This window comes from Cryptotermes secundus, unplaced genomic scaffold (genome assembly GCF_002891405.2).
Source record: "Cryptotermes secundus unplaced genomic scaffold, Csec_1.0 scaffold325, whole genome shotgun sequence".
Taxonomy (NCBI): domain Eukaryota; kingdom Metazoa; phylum Arthropoda; class Insecta; order Blattodea; family Kalotermitidae; genus Cryptotermes; species Cryptotermes secundus.
In genome coordinates, this window is record NW_019735464.1 from 1,256,197 (window position 1) to 1,278,739 (window position 22,543).

The 22,543-nt window shown below is 38.8% G+C and overlaps 1 protein-coding gene across 1 annotated transcript in view; it reads right to left on the reverse strand.

The window, feature by feature from the left end:
* Positions 1-22,543, reverse strand: part of LOC111869324 (intersectin-1) — an 85,496-nt gene that overhangs the window by 59,264 nt on the left and 3,689 nt on the right. The window contains exons 2-13 of the mRNA XM_033753382.1: positions 18,883-18,914; positions 17,754-17,913; positions 14,028-14,170; positions 12,885-13,316; positions 11,407-11,464; positions 10,852-11,025; positions 8,417-8,646; positions 7,512-7,662; positions 6,205-6,327; positions 5,579-5,717; positions 3,819-4,133; positions 1,961-2,086 (exon numbers count right to left, since the gene is read on the reverse strand). Coding sequence (XP_033609273.1) covers positions 1,961-2,086; positions 3,819-4,133; positions 5,579-5,717; positions 6,205-6,327; positions 7,512-7,662; positions 8,417-8,646; positions 10,852-11,025; positions 11,407-11,464; positions 12,885-13,316; positions 14,028-14,170; positions 17,754-17,913; positions 18,883-18,898 — 2,067 coding nt within the window. The 5' untranslated portion in view covers positions 18,899-18,914. The remainder of the gene's footprint in view (positions 1-1,960; positions 2,087-3,818; positions 4,134-5,578; positions 5,718-6,204; positions 6,328-7,511; positions 7,663-8,416; positions 8,647-10,851; positions 11,026-11,406; positions 11,465-12,884; positions 13,317-14,027; positions 14,171-17,753; positions 17,914-18,882; positions 18,915-22,543) is intronic.

Below are 22,543 nucleotides of genomic sequence, written 5' to 3' on the forward strand. Positions count from 1 at the left end.
AGCAAAAAAGGCATGGCATGTCTGAAGTTCAACAAAGAGCATGCTCATTGTTATCTTTGATTTGAATGTGATTATTAACCGTGAATTTGTTCCTCCTAACACTATGGTCAACTCTGACTTTTATTGTGATGTTTTGAGATTCTTGAGAGAAAATGTGCAACGAAAAAGACCAGAACTTTGGCGCAACCATAACTGCCTTCTTCATCATGACGTGCCCACCCACACATCCCTGAAAACCACAGAGATTGTGGCTAACAGCAGCATGGTTATCATTCCCCATCCTCCCTATTCACCTGACTTAGCCCCCCCGTGATTTCGCTTTGTTTCCCAAATTGAAAATGAAACACTGTCTGGCATCAAAAGCAAATCGCAAGTGGTACTTGACAGCATTATAGATAATTACTCCCACGGCGCTTTTGAAGTGTAGAAGTGTGATGGGACCACTGTATACGTTCCAAAGGAGACTATTTGAAGGAGTTGGCAACCAAAATTGAGTATGTTAAGCCAGCATTTCTCTTTTGATCTAGTCCGGGAACTTTCCAATACCACCTTGTATCTACGCCAGTAAAAGGTCATTTGAGTTCAGTGCTGTGGGGTTTTCTGTGCAACTGCATTTACCCCCAAGAACCCTTGGCATTTCTATCACACAGTTCTATGATGGGGCTTGGCAGCCAAATGGTTATACTAAGTCTAAATGTTTCTGACGACGGTGTGGTACAATAAATGTGACTAGGCACTATGGCCCTGGGGTTGACTCAGCCTCTAACAGAAATGAGTACCAGGAATATTCTTGGAATATTCTTGAGGGTAAAGGGAGACCAGTGCATAGGGCTGACAACCTTTCCGCCATCTATGAGCTGAATGTCTAGAAAATGTGGGTACCTCAACATCTCTCAACCCTATGGGCCTCCACGGCCTGTTACAGGGATACCTTTACTTTTTTACTTTTTTTTTACTTATTATTTTCAACACTGCCCAATGTCCTTGAGTTTTTCAAACACAATGATTCAGAATGATTCATATAAGAATAAAAATTTATGCTTAGTTTGGCCATGTGTAGAGAGTACGAGGTCCAAGGATACAAGACTAGATCTTCCTAATGGGCTCAACAGACTACGAATCTTTCGTCCTTTACACTTGATGGAAAGAGATTAGTTTCTCCAATATTGCATTTAAAAAACTCAATGGACAATGTCAAAATTATAATCATATTATTATTAAATAACTTACTGAACTCAATAAAAAAGTTCACTGAATCAGTGATGGACTCAATTAAGGTCACATGGACATATTTTACTTATCCTTGCTATTGCAATCATCAAACAAATCATACACAAAGACCATCATTTTTAAAGTCACAGATGCTCCTACCACAAATGTTTATACATTGAAATATTATTTCATTATTTTATTATAAAAACGTAGAACTGAGAAGGACACTTGCCAAATATAACAGTTAAAAATCCCAATGTAAGAATATATCCTTACTGTAAGTTACTTTAAGCAATAGGATTTTTTTTAGGTAAGAACTTGATTTCAGCATTTATACCCTATTATTGTTAGGTTCCTTTCACTTACAGTGAAATCTAAATTCAGTGTTCCTGTATTTAGTGGACATTTTCTCTGATCCCAGCTGAAGCTCAATATAAGCAATGTATTATTTCAGCAATTTAGTCTGTAACCCACATTTAGAATGACTGTGAGCAAAAGAATAATATTTCTGTTTTCTTTCTGCTGGAAATATTGAACTCCTCATGCAATGATGCCATATAGTTTAGTGCCAAAAAGAAAAATCCATCCTGAAATATTCATTACATAGGGACATCACTGCACTTCCCTGATTGTAATATTACATTTAATTAAAAATCCCTCTCAAATTACATTCTTCTCTTCTGCACAAAACAAACTAACTAAATCTGTCAGTTTACTGAAATATTAAATGTAAAGTAATGTTACTTGCCTTATTTCTTCGTTCTTCATATACTGAATATAAGAGTTCACATTCTTGGATAAGAGATGCTAACTGCTTTTTTAAATCTCCCAACTGGCTATTATTATTTTCTATATCTTCAAGTTTCACTTCAATCTGAAAAAGGAACATATAAATCAATGTCAGAGATGGGTAAATGCATTTTCAGCCTACCTTTCTAAAGTAGGCTTACACGGTCTTCATGTTGTCTGTCTGTGAATCCCTCCTATTACAATAAATTCTGAAAACATAACTCCATCTTCATGAAACTTGGTATGTATATCATTGCATTGAGCTCATCTCAACAGCATATTTCACAAACCCCTCCAATCAGTCTGTGTCCATACGTGTATCTCTCTCATCATTGCAGGCAAAGGCTGAATAAAGCATATCCCTCCTATCGTTGCTAGGCAACAGCTCACTAAAGATATTCCTTTGGCAACAAAGAATTGTTGGGGGCATCGTTTTCTACTTGGTCCATGCCAAATCGAAGGAAAGGAGGTGATTAGTTCTTCCCACAACTTCTTCTTTATTAATATTTTCATGTTCCATTCGGAATGTTAGAGTTGTATGAATGTCATATACACAAATTTCAAATTTCCACAACTTTCATTATTTATTTATTTATGATTTAGTTAATGATACTGTCGGTAGTTTTGACTATATAGCACTGAATGTTAGAATGATTGATGAAGAACAAACTGGAAACGATGCACAAGGAAATGCTAGTGGCCTATTCTGAGGTACTATTCCAATATTTGCTTAGAGGGACTGAGAAAACTAATGAAGAATCTCAGTCAGTACAGTCAGTGTCCTTGCTAAGATTCAAACCAAGTACCTTCCAAGCATAAGTCACACATGTTTCTGTATTTCAAGATAAAGCAGCAATAATTAGGTACTGTCTTCAGGCAAAAACAGAAATGCACACACATCAGAAACTCTGTACTAACACCAGGTTTGCATTAAATGTTATGATTTGGATAGGCCGCACCATAGCTCAAGCGGTTAGTCGCTTGCTTCCCAATGCAGCGGCCTGGGTTTGAGCCCGGGTCTGGTCAAGTGGGATTTGTAGTGGGGAAAGTGACACTGGGGCAGGTTTTCTCCAAGTACTTCAGTTTCCCCTGCCAATCTTCATTCCACCAAATTCTCCATCATCATAATCACCCAGGGCAGGTACAACAGGCCAATCAGTGGCCTACATGCCGAGCGGATCCAGCTGTGAACTTAATTTTTTTTATGCTTTGGATTTAAATCTGCTGCTACAACATAGAGTTGGCAGCATTTCGATTTTTATGTTGTAAACAATACAATGCTAGCCCTGTTGGAATGGCACATGCATCAACACAGTTGCACAATGCATGGATAAATGTTAAACTTAATACTAACAGTCCTTAAGATCCAAGTCTGGATTCACCATCCTTTCCTTTCACACAAAATGATCGCAGCAGAACATGCAATTTAATACTAAGCTTTTAATAAAAATTTGAACCCACAATATATCTGGATGTTGGCCATTCAGGGTTTTGGTATTCAGTACAATAACAACAACAACGATTCTGAGAACATTTGTAGAAATCAACAACACAAAAACTTTACATTACACAGTATGGCATGAAGACCTGTCGCTGGGCAACAACTGTGAGATAAGTAAACATACAACAGCTGCTACTTTGTACATTTGCACATCTAGCGGTCATTGCCCAGCAGCAGGTCTACGTGCTGCAATACAATACAAATCTACTTCACAGAGAAGGTTCACAATGTGGATGATGATCTCTTTTAATGTAATGTAATTCACAAAACCTAATACCTCTTTTAAATTATCCTTCTAATGTACATGTGTTCTTACCTCTTTCTGCAAGTCCTGCAACCTGTCTCGCATTTGCTTAAGAGTAATTTGTTTATTAGTAAATGCTAATTTCACTTGTTCTTGATTTGCTGTGTCAGCAGCCATATTCATCTTGTTTCGAGCTTCAAGTCGTGCCTTCTCTTGGCTCAAAGCTACCAAACGTTGATTCTGTTCCTTAAGCCGAGCCTTCAAGGCACTCATTTCTGACAGCTGAATATCTCGCGTTGTTCGCATTCCATCAATAGTTGTCTTTATGCCTGACACCCCTACTCGTGTCTCAGTAATCTTCTGTGATAACTCTTTAACTTTTCCATTCTAGAAAGAAATGTATATGAATCAAATCTTCTGCATGGATTTAGAAACAGAGATGTATGCTTGTGCCACTCACAGTGAATGAAGGACTTAAGATTTCTTAAAATATATTATTTGTTTGCTTAACAATGCTGTCAGCAGTTCAAACTATATACAAGGTCTTACAATAAAGTTCGCGAACTCGCCATGGCAGCAGTAGCCAAAATCCTCAGTTTGGTTTGATGATGCTGGCATATCAGCGTTTCACAGCTGTGCTGTTCTATGGCAGTCTCTTTCTGAGTGGCATTTACTATTGTCTGAGTGTGTTTTGGTGTGCCACTGTGAAAATACCAGAGCTTCTTGTTAAACTTGGCAAGAGTGGAAGTGAAATCAGACAGATGTTAGTGCAAGTCTGCGGGGATAATGCTACGAAGAAAACAGCAGTTTACAAGTGTTTGACACGTTTTTCTGAGGGAAGAGAAAGTGTCACTAATGAAGAGAGATCAGGATGGTCAGCAACAAGCAGAACTGAAGAAAACAATCAAAAGTTCGTCAAACTGTGCATGAAAATCATCGGCCAACTGTCAGGAGCATATCAGAGCAAGTGAACATCGACAGAGAAAGAGTTGGGAAAATTTTAACTGAAGATCTTGACACAAGGAAGGTGTTGCAAAAATGGTCCCAAAGAACCTGCTCATACGGCACTGTCTGTGAGGGAGTTTTTAGCTAGAAAACAAATACCTGTACTGGAACACCCTCTCTATCCACCGAATCTAGCCCCCAGTGACTTCTTTCTGTTCGCAAAGATAAAGAAAATATTGAAAGGAAGACACTTTGATGACACTGATATCAGGAGTAATATGATGGCAGCTCTGAAGACCATTCCACAAAACCAGTTCCAAAATTGGTTTGAAGGGTGGACTAGGCACTGGCATTGGTGCATAGCTTCCCAAGAGGAGTATTTTGAAAGCAACCACAGTGATATTCAGCAATGAGGTATGTAGCACTTTTACCATGATGGGTTCGTGAACTTTATTGTCAGACCACGAAATGCCAGACTGTATGGTGAGAGTTGGAAAGGACATGGGAAAGCACTTGCCTGGAGGCCATAAGGAAACCATGAAAACCTCAGCAGAATAGTCAGTGTCCTGGTCAAGATTCTAACTGGGAATGTCCCAAATACAAGTCAGAAGAATTATCACTTAAACTAACTTGCTCAGTGATTGCTTAAAATGGGAATGGAATTGAAACCAAATAAAAACAGACAAGCAGAAAGGCTAGGAACATGGTAGATGGACCAAGTGAAGATATGCACAAAAAGAAGTCATGGACATAGGCAATGGTCTTGAAACAGTGGTAAGATGGATGAAAATTTTCATTTCATTGTGAGGACAGAATAAAAAGAGTAGGGGGTTTCACTGTTTCAATGTTCGAGCACTCTGATTACAGGAACAATCCTATTTACTTACCAACTGTGAGAGCTCTATACTGAGATTCTGGTTCTTGGCCTTTAGACGAAGTACTTTCTCTTGTTCCCTCTGTCGCTGCTGCTGTAATTCCTGACATCGCTGTTTCTCCCATTCTAACTGCCTTTGTCGTTCCATTTCTCTAAAATAATAAAGTGTTTCTGTGGTCATGATTAAGATATCTAGGAGCATAAGAACAAATGTTTTAAGAACCAAACCTATAAAGTGAAGACACGCCATTACATCACAACACACACCCATCAAAATTAAAATTCAGAAACCTCTGAAGATCTTAGGCATTAGGCAAGCAGAAGAGGCCAATGAATAAAAATTTACAGAGAAATAATAGGTGACAATTAAATAAACATACCACAAGAAAGCTTGACGGTGTGCTTACTGCATTTCTGGTTAACTACTCTTATAGGCATGCATTTATAAGGGTATCAGATTACATCCCCCCGAAAAGGCGACACATACTTGTATATTTCCAAAATTACTTTACTTAATTAAAACCAAATAATTAATTTGACTTATAATATTAACAACCAAACATCACTGTTATAATAATTATGTATTAAGTCCATATTGGACTAGCAACAATAATTCCATTTAATGAAACCAGTGCACACCTTCTTGCTGCCTCTCTCTGTTCCTGTGCTCTCCGCCTCTGCTCCTCTCTCTCTTGTTCAACTTCTCGTTGCCGCTGCAGCTGTTTTTCAAATTCTAGTTGGCGACGACGTTCTTGTTCTTGTCTGGAATATTAACTTACATGTAATATTACTATTGTGCTTTCTCTGGAAAAATGGTGGTAGTAATTACAAAGCAAATAAGTCAATGTTGAGCCCATTTTTACCCTACTTTCCTTCCTTAAATAAGAATGGTATGTATTATTACATATTGTGGCGTATTTGCTCTATGCAGAACTGTTGAGCCACACAGGCCTCAAGGCACGTGCACAATGTGAGAGTTGCAGATTGTGTCAGCACATTTCTAGGCGACAACTCTGTGAATGCTTGGACAGCGCAACAGGAAGTGCGAGTGTCACATACCCCCACCCAGCCGTCGCTACACGATGCTCCATAAACACATCTCCACGGCAGGCTGTGAGGTCATGCAACAGTGGTAGCTATCATGTAACTGGTTTCTATGGAGTCTGTTGCTAGGCAATAGCTCAGTAAAGGCGTTCCAACCGTATAGGCTGTTTTCTGTGTGATCAGTGAGGAAGCCAGTTAATGAGAGTATTCATCAGTGTTAAGAGTAACCCCTGTGTGGAGGCAGGGTCGAATACCTCCACTGTGACCCTGCGAGTCATAGGAGGCAACGAAAGGGAAGTCTCACATCTGAGACAGTAAAATATGGTCACGAGTCCCAACGGACTCGGACCCAAGAAATACTGCGCTGCCAAGGGCCAGCGGCATTTACAAAAGACAGACCCATCCTCTCGTCAGAGAGGGTGCCACCCAAAATCAAGACCGTAACTGTCAAACAGTAATATTCGAAACCAAGACTTACTGACTGACCGCCAGTCACAATGTGACTTTGACTTTTGACTTGCTAAGAGTAGTTAAAAGTAGTTGAGAGTGGCAGAAGCAAGCGAAGTGGAAATAGGAATACAAAAGGTTGCCTGTGAGGATGTCAACTGTGATTTAGAAGACTTTATGTGTGCGATGGTGCCTGCAACAGTGGATTATGAGAGTCATGTAAATCAGCAATAGCGCTGCATTTGAGTGTAACTAAAGAGTGTGTGTAACCAAGCTGTTAATAAATCCAATCATCGGAAATAGAACCCGTCATTTCGTCAAGCATACCTTCCTACATATGACAATATCATCAGAAAAGGAAATCAGTGACTATTACTATAGCATTTTGCAAAGCTACAAATAACTGAAGTACAAATTTCAGTTCCAACATTAACTGACATTACATTTCTACTTACCTAATTCGTTCCCTTTTTTCTTGTTCCTCCTTTTCTTTCCTCTCTCTCTCTTCTTGTTCTTTACGCTGGATCTCTAACAATGCTTTACGTCTACGTTCCAATTCAGCCTGGCCTTTCTCAAAATTCTCTTTACGCTTGTCCTCGAATGTAACTATAACCACAAAATATCACCGCTTTAAAAGCAAAAAAACCACATGTAATATACAGGGTGTCCCAGGAGGAATGTGCCAAACTTCGGGAGGGTGTTCCTTATGTTAAAGTATGCCGATATAACCCAAAACACCTATGTCCAAAGTTGAACGGTTACGGAGATAATGGCCCGAGAAGTGTCAAACTTTGACCGGGGTTACACACTTGTTGATTACAAAATANTGCGCCCGAATTACTTTCAGTTGGCTGTTTAAAATTCAAACACCTCATGGATTTATTTCAAAGTTGTCAGACAAGAAGAAAAATCATGCTTGAGCATGCTATCTTCTATTTATGATCTGATTGCTGCAGCTGAACCTGTATTGTAAATTTTAATGTTATAAACAGTTTCTATGTGATCATGTACATATGGATTTCCAAGGTAATAGATGCTTTACTGATGTTCTGGGATTTGGTACCCTGAATTAACACTATGTTATGTAAATAAGATCTAAAAGATTGTGACGATAGTACATTAGTATAAATACTATGTTTTTGGACATTATCCATTGTCCTGTATTTATCTAAAAACCTACTCAGATGTTTTACATGAAGACGGAAACAAAATCTAGTCTCTGGAACATTTTGTTATGTAATAAAAACAGGATGGTGTTTTTAGATAAAGGCAGGATGATGGATAATGTCCAAAAACATAGTATTTGTACTATATAATGTAATTTGATTCTAGAGTATGAATCAAAATTATGAGTACTAACCTGCTGGCAAGCTTGCAGCTGCATCTTTCCCTTCAACTTGTTCAGAAGAAATTCCTGTAGCACCTCCAGTCAGACTGCTCTGACGCTGTCGGCGAAATGTTGGGGGTATGAGGTCAGCTGATAGAGTTGGTGGTATCTTCTCACCAGCTTTTGCCATGTCACACAAATGCAAAGCCAAGACAAATTCTTCACATGACAACCGCCCATCAGAATCCATGTCTGCCAATGCCCTGTAAGCAGAATAGCATATTTTATACACTCACAATATACAGGTAACAAGTATTTTAGGTGGGTGCACACAGTACATTTTAGGTCCCTCAAGGATCACATACTGCATGTATATGTAATTTGAAAAAACAGTTATAACCCATCTAGTTTACACTTCTTCCCTTAACTGGATAAGAAGAAGTATAAATATATAGTGAAAAATAGACATTAACCATAGAAAAAAAGGCCATCTCCATGGGAAAACAAACCAGGAAGATAGCTAAAATAAAATAATTATATTTACTTAATTTTAAAAAATGTGTTTTTTATAACATATGAATATTATCTTTGGAAGATCAATCTAATTTGTAAATGTAGGCAGTAAAAAATATGACAATAAATAGCCAATGATGTTAATGAATTGTGATGAAACATTTTATGAGTAATTTCAGAACAAGATGTAAATTACCATCTAAGTACATCTGGTTTATATCCTTGTACTGACTATATATTAAAACACTGAAATATTTTGTTCACACAAGACCCTCTTCATGGGGTGTATCATAGTAAAGAGAAACTTTACAATTCATATACATAAAAAATAAAATGTTTAAAATATCCATGTCATAAATTTATTATAAAAAATTAAACCTCATCAGCAGTTATTGAGGTTCAGTTGCTTAAGGCATGTTGTGCTATGTTTTATGTGGCTGTCTCATAATAATACAACATGATATGTGGTTCTAAGTGAAGTGGTTATCTCTTACTTTAAGACTAAAATATATAAACATTTTTCTTATCAACAAAACGTTATCTAAGTTATCTGAATATTTATCAAAGAGACAAGAGTTCTACTGTTCTTGACAGGTGAAGTATTAAACTGTGTATGTACTAGTGTTGTGTAGGCTTGTATGTGGTTGGCATTATGTGCGTGCATGGTCAGAAGTGTATTTTGGTTTCATATGGTTTACAGCTATGTAAAACAAATAGTAGTTTTCTACTTCAGATTTTTGTTCCTGCATGACTTTATCCTGTTTTTATACATATAGATGTCAAAATTTTTCTTCATGTCCATTATTTGACCTTTTCTGATGAACCTATATTCTCCATAACATCTTCTATTTTTCATACTGAGGAATGCTGTGTCGGATGTGTGCTGTGTATCTACGTCTCCTTTATTGCATCTCATTAGCCTGCTCTCCTTGGTTTGAAAAAAGAAATAAAAATGAGGCTTATGAGGTCACCTTGCTGTTTGCATGTGTGTGTAGCCTCAAATGTTTTCTTTTTCCATGCAATCCATGTCATATCAAAGGAAAGTAGATGATTGGTTCTTCCCAGAATATCTTGTGTTTCTCTGTAACTAATATGAAAAGAACATCCTGTTGTCCTGTGTAGGCTCTTTTTAAATCTAGGAACATAAGCTTGTATATTCCTGTAGCTTCATATTTGTCAACAGTTTATGTTTTGTGGAGTATGTGTCTTATAGTGTTATTTTAAATGATATTTTGATTTTTCCTTCATGAATAATTTTGTGACAGTATACATGCAGCTGCCAGAGTAAGTGAAGAAAGTTCATTTTTTAACTACTTTTATGTTATATAAAAAAAGGTAAAGCTGTCCCTGTAACAGGCTGTGGAGGCCCATAGGTTTGTGAGGCATTGAGGCTCCCACATTTTCTCTAGATAATCGGCTCACAGATGGCTGCAAAGTTGTCAGCCTTATGTGTCAGCCACCCTTTACCACTCAGGAAGATATCTGGTACTCATTTCTGTTTGAGGCTGAGTCGACCCCAGGGCCATAGTGCGGCTGGAAGGATTAGGTGCACTGAAAAAAAATCCATCCCATCGGGACTCAACCCCACGACCTTTCAGTTGGCAGCACAGTGGCTCAACCAACTATGCTACCGTGTGCCCCTTTGTTTGTCATAGGACTGTTTATTATTTCTGATTTGGTCACACATGTTATCATATGAGGAAATAAAACTAGGCATACCTATATGGTAATTTGCATCTTGTTCTAAAATATGCAGCATATGGGAAAACTAACTTTATCTAAGTATGTCAAGGTTAAGCGAAAGATTTTACAGAAAATTGAATTTCATGTTGTTATTTACATATTAAACAGATATTACATACATGATAAGAGGTACAGAATATATAAAATTAAACTCATTATTCTTCTAATAGAATTCTCTGAAAGATACATAAACCACCACTTATTACACTCACCATATCTGTGCTAGAACTGGTTGTGCAAGCTGTGTTTGCACCATTATGTTCCGAGCTTGAGGTCCCGACAGGAAACCAGACCGTGCCCGATCTGTTGTGTTAAACAACTGAGTGTATTTTAACTTTGACTGATGGGGAACAGCCCATTCTTGGAGTGGAGATCCCACAGACAAACTGAAAGCAGAAAATACATATTTTGTAAGTCAGTAACTATATTTATAATCATAAAAATTATGAGTACCATTAGTATGACATGTATGATGCAATCCTGGGGCCAGCAATTACATCCATAATGGAACAAGGAAGGTTAAATTTTAAAGTCATAATCTCCTTAGTCAAAATCTCTGTATATCTGTGAGGTGTTTACAGTTCCTTAAGTGTGAAAATTATACTTACTGTAACTGCTTATTTAAAATTGCTGATGAGAAGGTAATCAGTGAACAAAAGGACTGGTAAAATTTGACAAACAGCATTGTACTGAAATACTGACATCAATGTAAAAACCTGATTCTGTTTAAAGCAACCTAAATAGCCTGTGATTTTGTTTGCACTTACGGAGAATCAAGGGATGTTACTCTCTCTATGGCAGAAACCGGAGGTACCACAGTGGAAACTGGAAAAAATAATTCAATTCATTCGCGATTAGTTTAAGCAAAACTAGAAAAGCAGATTTAAATTTCGAAACATACTTTCCAAATATGTTCTTTGCAGTGTTGCATACCTGTTGATCTTAATGTCCATTTATTAGACATGAATCCGTTACTATAAAGCTAATCACACCACCTCTACCATACTGCACTGAACCATAAATTTCTGACTTCTAGTTTGTGAACAATGATTACAATGGTTCAGCCATATAATAAAAAATGACACAACAAGGATACAGAAAAGGATATCATAATTCAAATTTAAAGGAGCAAACCCTACAAGATGACCTAAAACAAGATGGTTAAGCTAGGTATTGGATAAAGCAAGAGGTGAGAAAAGAGAAGGCACAAAAATCAATAAGGAAGGATTGCAGAAAAGAAAGATGAGATGCTTTCCACTAACACATACAAAACACAAATGACACAAAGAGAAAAAGAAAGAAATCTGTAACACATATCCCATATTAACAAATATTTCAAATGAAAATCGCAGGTTTTAATGCAACCTACACGAGGTGCTGCTGGGGTCAATAATGTAAATGCTTTGGACTTTAGTTATTTTACAATAATTCCAACTGTAAAGGCTATTTACACACACGATATAACAGAATCGTTCTTGGTGTACTGAAAAGAATGTTGACCTATTTGAAGATACTATTCTGGTGGAGTAACTGGCATGCAGGAGGGAGGGGGCCTCAGCCAGGATGGCTAGATTTGTACCGGGTGCCAACCAGACACATGAGAACTGAAAAAACCCTGCTGATTTAAATATGAAAATTAAGTCAAGTAAAGGAGGACGAGGCCGGTCACGGTAGCCAAGCGGTCTAAGGCGTGCACTGTCTTCGCTCACTTGGAAGCTGGGATCGTGGGTTCGAATCCCACTCAGGGCATGGATGTTTGTGTGCGTTTTTCTGTGTTTGTGTACAGGTAGAGGCCTTGCGACGAGCTGAATATCCGCCCAAGGAGTCCTACCGTACTTGTAAGATCTAGAAAAACCGAAGTGAACAGAGAAGTTCACAGAGGTAGGCCTAGGCCCACTGGGGCTGTAGTGCCAAGGAAAAAAGAAAAAGGATGAGATGGGCAGGGTATATAGTATGAATGAGTGAGAATAGGAATGCATATAGGATATTGGTGGGAAAGCAAGATGGAAAGAGACCACAAGGAAGACAACGGCATAGGTGGGTGGACAATATTAAAATGGATCTTAGACAGATAGGATGGGATGGTATGGACTGGATCAATCTGGTTCAGGATAGAGACCAGTGGAGAAATCTTGTGAACACAGTAATGAACCATAGGGTTCCATAAAATGCTTGGAAGTTCTTGAGTAGCTGCACAATTGGCGGCTTCTCAAGAAGAGCTCAGCTCCATGAGTGAATCACTTACCAGGTGGTGGCCTTGGAGGTGCTGCACTCTGGCCCACGGCAACTGAACCATTGCTCAGTGAATGAGAAGCAGACTGTGTTACAGACATTCCACTGACAGGTGAAATAGCTGGAGCAACACCCATAGGTGCAGTGATGATACTTAATGGGGCTGAAGGAATTCCAGCTGAAGCTGTAGAGATGGGACCCATTCCAAGAGAAGAAATTCCAACTGTGGAAGGAGGAACACCGACAGGAGTAACTTGTGCCATACCAAGAGGAACTTTCATTGCTGGAATTGCATTATGTTGCTGTGTAGTCATAGGAATGATTGGAGGTGCCACACTGGAAGGAGGTACACCAACTCCAAGTGCTGATCCTGATGCTAAAGGAGGTCGAGGCATAGGTGGAACAGCAGGTGGAGTACTCTGAAGCATATTTGTAGTTACACCACCTGGAATCAAAGAATGTCAAGTAATGATGACAACAATGCTGACCATAAAAGCAGCAGCAGCAAATACCACCACCACCACTTCTGAAACCACTGCTACTCAAATTACAAACAACTTATCTGCATTAGAAAGATTCATGCATGCATTCAATCCCAGAACATGATGTCCAAATTTACTTGGATTTATGTAATTATAGTACATACATAATCTTGATTTGTGATTATGTCATTAAAGCTAGATATTAAAATGAAGGGCTACAAACACTGTTTTAAAGGGTTCTGATGATGATGTATAATACTCAGGATTACTGGGTTTTTGGACTTTGTCCAATGTCTGGTATTCTAGAAACTAGAAAACATAACATTTTGGAAACTGGGCCCGTTTCCATCCCCATGTGTGGGAGAGAAGACACCTACTCCGTTGGGTACCTTAGAAAGAGCTAACCTTAATCACAGAGTAGGTATATTCTCCCCTTCACCTGAGGTCAGAAACAGATCCAATTTCCAAAACACTGTTTTCTAGTTTCTAGAATACTGAATGATGGACAAAGTCCAAAAATCTAGTAATTCTGTGTTACACTTGTTTTAAGAAATTGTATTATAAGTGTTCAGTCATAGTTTCTATGTTACACATAAGTAATTTTCACAATATGTTTTGTGTCTATACAGAATATAACTACTCCACTTCTGATTATATGAAAATGACAAACATACCAAGTGGTTTTGTTTGTTGCAAGAGACTAGGAGGTAGCACCTTGGGTAACTCAAAGTTCCGCAGTTTGAGGTTGATCAACTTGCATGCAATGCTGAATTCTTCAATATTCATTTTACCATCTGCATCCGTGTCTGCAAGTGACCTACATAAAAAAGCTAAGTGTAATTTTTCTTCGAAGGCTAGAAAAAATGTCAATCAATTCATAAGTAGCAAAAAAATGTATATATACTAATGAATACTCTCAGTTATTTATATGTGGCAAGTTATTTGCACTTTGGATTCAAATGGATAAATAAAGAAATATTACAGGAAATAATGAAAGTCAGACTGGTTGTTAAAGAAAGACAACAGACTATTAGCCTAGGTTCTCATGGCAGTCAGTATCAAGATTAGGGTCTTCTGGGATGTGATGTCACGTAGCCTGATAAATTGGTGCTACCATGAAGATGCATGGAGCAGATTCTGACAATACAGTAACTATGTACAAGAGTATTTGGTGTCACTTCCCAGTAGATAGTATTCTTGAAAGATTATGAAACATTTACACTGGGAACATATCTGTGGAACCACAGCAGTGCAGAATTATTATTATTATTATTACTATTATTATTATTGTTGTTGTTGCTGTTGTTGTTGTTGTCTTTTTTTTTAAGTGCAAATGGCTTTTTACCTGGTGGCAGTGGTACCACAATAAGACATAACACACAATTAACACACCACACAGAACTAAACAAACAATAAAGGACACACTACACACAATGAATAGAATGCAAATATAGTTACAACTACATAAATTAATATTAATAAAAAATAAACAAACTATACACTAAAGAGTAACAATAATGAAATATGTAATGTCATGAACTTATGCAGTCACATTTCACTTCACTACACTTGCATACGCTTTATATTCTCACTTCACTTCACTTCACTTCAGCTCACCTCACCTTACCTCACTGCATTTTTTGATGATTTCCCCCCACACCTTCACTTTGCCTAACTTCTTATTTTCCTAAAATTACTTGTTTACAGGAGACAGTCCTATAGCATCAGCAGGTAGATGGTTCCAGAGTTGGATGGTCCTATTTACAAAGGAATATTTTCTGATATCTGTCTTTTGCTCTCTGCTTCTAATTTTCCTATCATGATCAACCCTGATAGCATGGTCTTTGTAATCTATCGCCTACAGCCTTCCAAGACAGTTATCCTGTGTACGCTTTGAAAAGAGCGCATATACAAGCTATCTTTCTGCACTTTGCCAAGGTTTCCCAGTGTGAATCACTTCTATCATGTGCAAATTTAGCCACTATGTTTTGCATCTGGACTAGTGCATTTATCTGTCCCTTCCTGTAAGGATTCCAGCATTTATATTCTGTGCCTGTGCACATTTGTGAATAATCTGAAACGCAAATGTATATGTATGTATGTATGTATGCCACTCCATATTCAAGAATCAGATGCACTAGTGATGTGTTGGTTAAACTTTTAGTGCTACTATTTCCCTTTTTATGAATACGCACTGTGAAATGACATGCCTTCCAGCTTTTTTCATCATGTAATTAACTTGATCAGCTCAACTTAAATCGCTGGTAAAATTATTCCCAAGTATTTACAACTGCTCGCTTCTGGAATTACTATGTCCTGTAATGAACAGTTTAGTTCTTCTGTCACTTGGGCTCTCATGAAACAAACTACCTTGCTTTTAGCTAGATTAATTCTCACTGCATTCACAATTTCTCACTTCCCCAGCCTGTTCAGATTATCTGCAACTGTTCCATATCTTTATTACTTATAATTTTCCTATATATTATACAGTCATCTGCAAAAAGTCTAATACTTGACTCAGTATTTCTCCAAATATCAGTTACGTACACGAGGAAGAGTAGTGAACCCAGTACACTTTCTTGTGGTACTCCTGACATTACTCTGACTTCCTCCAATAATTGTCCTTCTAATCTAGCGCTCTGTGTTAGGTCTGAGAGGAATTCCCTCAGCCGTACAACTACCCTCAAGTCCACTCCCGAGGCCGCAATTTTTGTATGCAGCTGATCATTCCCAGCATTTTCTGGAACCCAAAGGTTTATTACTGTGTTCACAAGAGCCCTCCACTGGTCCCTATCATGAGCCAGATCTATCCAATCCATACCATCCCATCCTATCTCTCTAAGATCCATTTTAATATTGTAAGCAGCCGATCATGGGGAACTAAATCGAAAGCATTCAAAAAATTTATTACAATAGTGTCTATACTACATCCATTATCCAGTGAGTCTGCAATGTCCTCGCAAACTGTGATTACTTGACTTTCACATGAATATCCCAGCCTGAATCCACGTTAACCCTCAAATAACCAATCCTTTTTATCCCAAATTTTCTTCAGGTATGATGCAATAATGCGTTTCATTTGCTTGCAAGCCACTGAGGTTAAACTGATAGGTCTGTAATTTGTGACCAGCATTCGGTCACCCACCTTGTAAATAGGAATCACTATGGTTTTTTCCAATCACTTGGAATAGTGGCATTATCAGTTGTTATGTCCAATAATCGCTCATGCCTTCCCCACCCAGTTTTAGAATTTTGCCAGAAACACTGCCTGGCCCTACTGATTTGTTTTTACCTATCACTGCTAACGTTTTCCTAATGATTTTGGTACTAATGGTGAAGGGTTTACCTGAGTTAGCACACTGCATTTGCAGGATGTTACGCTCACAGGAGAATATCAAAGGATAACAGAAGCTAGCAGAGTTAGCCTTTTCTATTGAATCAGTAATGAGCCATCCATTATCATCTTTGATCATAGGAATATTTTCCCTGTTGCCTTTACATCTTCTTACGTACTTGTAGAACTCAGTCCAGCACTCACTTTAATTTTTTTTAGTATATACCTTAAAAATATCTCCTGTGCACTTTCTTTTTGGCTAAGAGCAACTGCTTTGATAGTCGTTTCAGTTCCTCTGAGTACTGCTGTCCTAATTTTCTTCTATTACATGCTATCAGAGTTCCACTTCCTGCTGTCAGCCATTTGAGCCTTGATGTTTCCACAGCTGTTGTGAAACCAACATCCACACATGTTGCATTGTGCTCCAGATTTTAAGTTTCTGTCACACCCACTACACAATACTGTTCTCAGCCTCCACACCAGGTCCAGGAGTTTGCTCCACCCTTCTAATTACTAATAATACAGTCAAAGCCACTAATCACAGAAGCATGTTCTCTATGTAACTTATTGCTTGCCCACTGCTGCCTTGGCCTTGGGCAGTACGCCATGAAGTCCTCGCAGCCCAGGTACCCATGCAGGTTCAGTAGTCCTCCAGGCAGCAACCCATTAATTTCACTACTCCGAAAACACGTCCACTCTCAACAACCCTCAAGACCAGAATACAGGATCCAGTTCATTTGGGGGGTGGGGAGTTGGTATGATCATGTCTGCTTATGTAACAGATAATGCTTATACCACTATCAGGACTGAAAATAATATGGACACTTGTGTAACTCTCTACTCGAACTGGATGTTGCCATGCTGACATTACTGATGACAGGAAACTCTGAAGTACAACTGTAGTGTCCTATAACGGCACAATATTTTTAAACCAAATTTCTAGAACAAATCAGATGACTGCTTCATTTATATTAGGAAGAAAATATACACATATGAAACATAATGCTATTCAAAGCCTAACTTTCCTCATAAAATATGGAACACATGCTCAAAAGAAATATCATACCATATATGGCCCAAAATTTGTGGTGGAAGTTGAGACTGAAGCAAGAAGCCTTTAGCCTGTTCACCTGTAACAATACCATTAACAGGCTGTAAGGCTCGGAACTGTTCTTCATAACGAGCTCTTTCTTGTGGAAGGATGACCCACGGATCTACAGCTCCACCTATAAAGAAATTTAAATGTTATAATATACACTCTGTGAAAGACTTCTCATGTAAACAGACTCTTTAGTAAAAAAAATTATATCAGCCTGCTTTTTAACTGACCTGTAACAGGCTCAGTTAATTTTCTTTTAAAATATAACATCAATATTTCACAAAATACTGTCTCATATTTGGGATGGTGCATAACTTATAGATGGGTTTGGACTGATGACCGAATTTATTGCACATTTATACAACTTGTTACTACACTTCACAAACCACCTCGCTGTTGCACAGAAATGGTACTTCTGTTGTTGCTTGCATGTTCATTTCCAGGGGAACCTGTTTACAAAGTCACTGGCTAGCAATGAATGTCTACTCTGGGTCTCAGTCATCATATCACAATATCATCACCATGCAGGCATATTAAAAAAAAAAAAACAATTTCAGAAGTTGTTATTACAAGGGACTGCTTCTGTGGTCTAGTGGTCAGAGTTCCTGTCTACAGATCCTTAGGTCCCTGGCTCGATTCCCTGCGATACCAGATTTTCTGAGAAGTAGAGGGTCTGGAATGGCGTCCACTCAGCCTCATGAGGATAACTGATGAGCTATTTCAAGGAAATAGTGGCTCCGGTCTAGAAAACCGAGATTAACAGCCATGAGGATCTGTTGCGCTGACTATGTGACACCCTCTATCTGCAAAAGTTGGCACTAACTTCGCCGACAAGCAGCGGTCACTCAGTCAGTATATTTCACTTGCGAAGTTTGTTTTTGTTTTGTTATTATAAGTAAGGACTGCCTAATCATGCCACATACAGACAGCATCTTACATCATACAAAAATGATGTTTACTTTTTCCATCACAAATAAGTTATATAATTCACCTGGATATCATACAGTAGCAGTACTGTTTGTAATACATCACCAAACTAGAAATGGTGAATAGACTATGAATGTCAGGTAGGAGCACAAAAATAAAGAATAATTACCAAGTGGAGCTGCCATGACTCAGATCTGGAAGCTGAAAAAACATAAGAAAACAAAATGTCAGCAACTCTTGAAAATGCTATCCAGTACATGTAAAATTCTATAACAAATTGTAGTTACTTATTCTATTATTTATGTCAGTTCAACTGAATGAGGTATTAGCACTCAAAGAAAAAATGGCAGCATGATTATTAACAGCAAAGAAACCATTTCAAATGACAGCAGACTTCAACACATTGCCCTAAATAAGAACATACTGACACTGTCACCCTCAATTTATCTTTTACTTCTGGCTCCTGCCTGGTTTTTATTTTAATTTTAGCATAACTTCATATTAAGCCACAGTTGTGTAGTCGGTATAGTGACTGGGCTGGATAACTGAGGGGTTGGAGTTCGAGTCCTGGCAGGGTCAAGAATTTTCTCTTCTCCAAATCGTCCAGACCTGCTCTGGGGTTCACGCAACCTCCTATCCAATGGGTACTGGGCTCTTTCCCCAGGGGTAAAGCAGCAGGGGCGTGAAGCTGACCACTCACCTCCAGCTAGTGCTGAGGTCAAGAAAATGTGGATCTATACATCCACTACCACATACGCCTTCATGGTGTAGGGCTTAATTCATTGAGCACAGGGCAACTTTACCTTTACCTTTATAACTTCATAATAGCATGACCAGTTAGTTATTTAAGCCTCTTTGCCTATACAGTGCATCTGCTATAGTATTTATTGACAAATGTTTAATAGCCAAAGCAGATGGTAATTCTTTACTTAGAAATCTGTTTTAAGGTAGAGAGGATATATGAGGGTTGGAATTTTAATAGTGGCAACACTGCTGTAGAGACGCCATGCAACGGAACCAAATGCCACTTATACCACATGTTAGTTACATACCTACCTTACCACAGAGCAAATGGACTCTCCCTTCCCACATCACGTGCATGCGCAGTGACAAGAAGAACAGAGCCTCGTGTTAGCTGGCGGTCTAGTGTAGTGTTGTCACGATGTTTTCCAAACAGGAACAACGGAGTTGGATAAAGATTGAATGTGCCAGAGGCTGTACAGCACGACAGTGTCATCAAGGTCTTCAAGAGGCTTGCTGGGAATCTTCATTGCCTTACAGAACAGTGGCAAGGTGGGTAAAAGCCTTCAACAAGGGACGCCAAAATGTGGCAGACATGCGTCGGCCAGGTCTTCCTAGTGTCAGTGAAGAAGAAGTGTATGCTCTTTCCGCGTTACTGGAGTGAGATCGATGCCATACGATTCGTGAGCTGGCCTGAGAGACAAGATTAGCGAACAAGACTGTGCTTCACTTTCTGAGAAAAATTGCATCATGATGGGTTCCGCATGATTTGATGGAAATGCAGAAATGGCTACGATACGACGCTGCTCGTAACCACTTGGAGTGCTATGAGCGCGAAGGAGAGGCTTTCTTACCCCATATCATTATGCTGCATGAGGCATGGGCCAAATCGTATGGGCCACAAATGAAACGCCAATCGAATGAATGGCATCATTATGGGTCACCACGAAATTCAAAAGTTTGTCAGAACCCCAGCAAAGCGAAAGTTATGGCGATTCTCGTGTACGACTGTGATGGTGTTATCCTAACACATACCATTCCCCAACAGCAGACCATCAATGCACAGTATTACTGTTCATTTTTGGAACACAACCTGCGACCAGCTTTGAGAAAGAAACGGTGACACTTTCTGCAGAACCCACCCATCATTTTGCAGGACAATGATCAGCCACATGCAGCACAAGCTGTGGCTGATGTGTTCGACTGATGGGACTGGGAAGTGCTGTACCATCCACCATACTCCCCAGACTTAAGCCCTTGTGACTTCGACTTNTGAGATCGATGCCATACGATTCGTGAGCTGGCCTGAGAGACAAGATTAGCGAACAAGACTGTGCTTCACTTTCTGAGAAAAATTGCATCATGATGGGTTCCGCATGATTTGATGGAAATGCAGAAATGGCTACGATACGACGCTGCTCGTAACCACTTGGAGTGCTATGAGCGCGAAGGAGAGGCTTTCTTACCCCATATCATTATGCTGCATGAGGCATGGGCCAAATCGTATGGGCCACAAATGAAACGCCAATCGAATGAATGGCATCATTATGGGTCACCACGAAATTCAAAAGTTCATCAGAACCCCAGCAAAGCGAAAGTTATGGCGATTCTCGTGTACGACTGTGATGGTGTTATCCTAACACATACCATTCCCCAACAGCAGACCATCAATGCACAGTATTACTGTTCATTTTTGGAACACAACCTGCGACCAGCTTTGAGAAAGAAACGGTGACACTTTCTGCAGAACCCACCCATCATTTTGCAGGACAATGATCAGCCACATGCAGCACAAGCTGTGGCTGATGTGTTCGACTGATGGGACTGGGAAGTGCTGTACCATCCACCATACTCCCCAGACTTAAGCCCTTGTGACTTCGACTTGATTCCTAAGAAGAAGGAACCACTTCATGGCATTTGCTTCAGAACTGTTCCAGAGATTCTTCAGGCAGTAGACTGCTCCATTTGAATTATCAACACAACAGGCACTGCTAAAGGTATCCTATGACTTCCACATCGCTGGCAATAGGTTGTACACAATGATGGTGACTACACTGAAGGACAGTAAAACTTCGAAACATGCATCTATTCTGTATCACTTGTAAATAAATAGTTGCCACTATTAAAGTTCCAACCCTCGTAATTACAGACTCAGACAGGAAACTGTTGCTTACATGAAGAAGAGTGTTTGAGTAAACAAACTTACAGTGTTTTTTAAGTTTGTTAAGTTTACTTAAAAACACGAATCTCGAACACCAAATTTCAACAAAAATATGTGGAAAAGTTTATGGGATATACAGAAAATTCCATTTATGGTCTTACACAAAGGCTTTATTATGGATCAATATGGCTAAACACCAGAACTGCCCAAAACTTTTAATGGATGTTACCACATTAAATTTCAATAATTATTGAGTACATAAAATATCCATTTATAATCTTCTGTAAACTTTATTTCATAGTGGATCAATACAGCTCAAAATCAGAGTTGTCACACAACTTTAGTAGTAGTCTTCCGCATCAAATTTCAATAATATCTGTGAAATGGTTTCTGGGATATGAAGAAAGGTCCGTTTATGACCTTGTGTAAACCATGCTTTAATAAGGATCAGTGTGACTGAAAACTGGAACTATCTGATATCTTTCAGCAAACATAAAGCGAATAACGAAGATAATCTTTCAGCAAAGTCTCCCATATTAAATATCAATAAAATCTAATATTTTAGGCACTGATACTAGGTGACAGACAAATGGAATAGACACACACGTCCTCCAGACAAGGTGTCCTCTTCTACTCTGTAAAGAATGTTTAATATTGTATGGTTACACAGGAGATGATGAGTAAAATGGAGGAGCGAAGGAAATGGAAGAATGTCAACAATGAAGAAGGCAGGAGGAAATACAGGAGACTGAGGAATGAATTGAAAAGAGCCATGGACAGGGCCAAAAAGGAATATCTTGAGAAGATATGTAATGAGATTATGGAATTTCAAAGAACAGGCCGTTATGATTTGATGTACATGAAGACAAAAGAACTAGGATGGAAAGAGAATCATGGGATTCAAAATGTTGGCATCGAAGACTCCCAG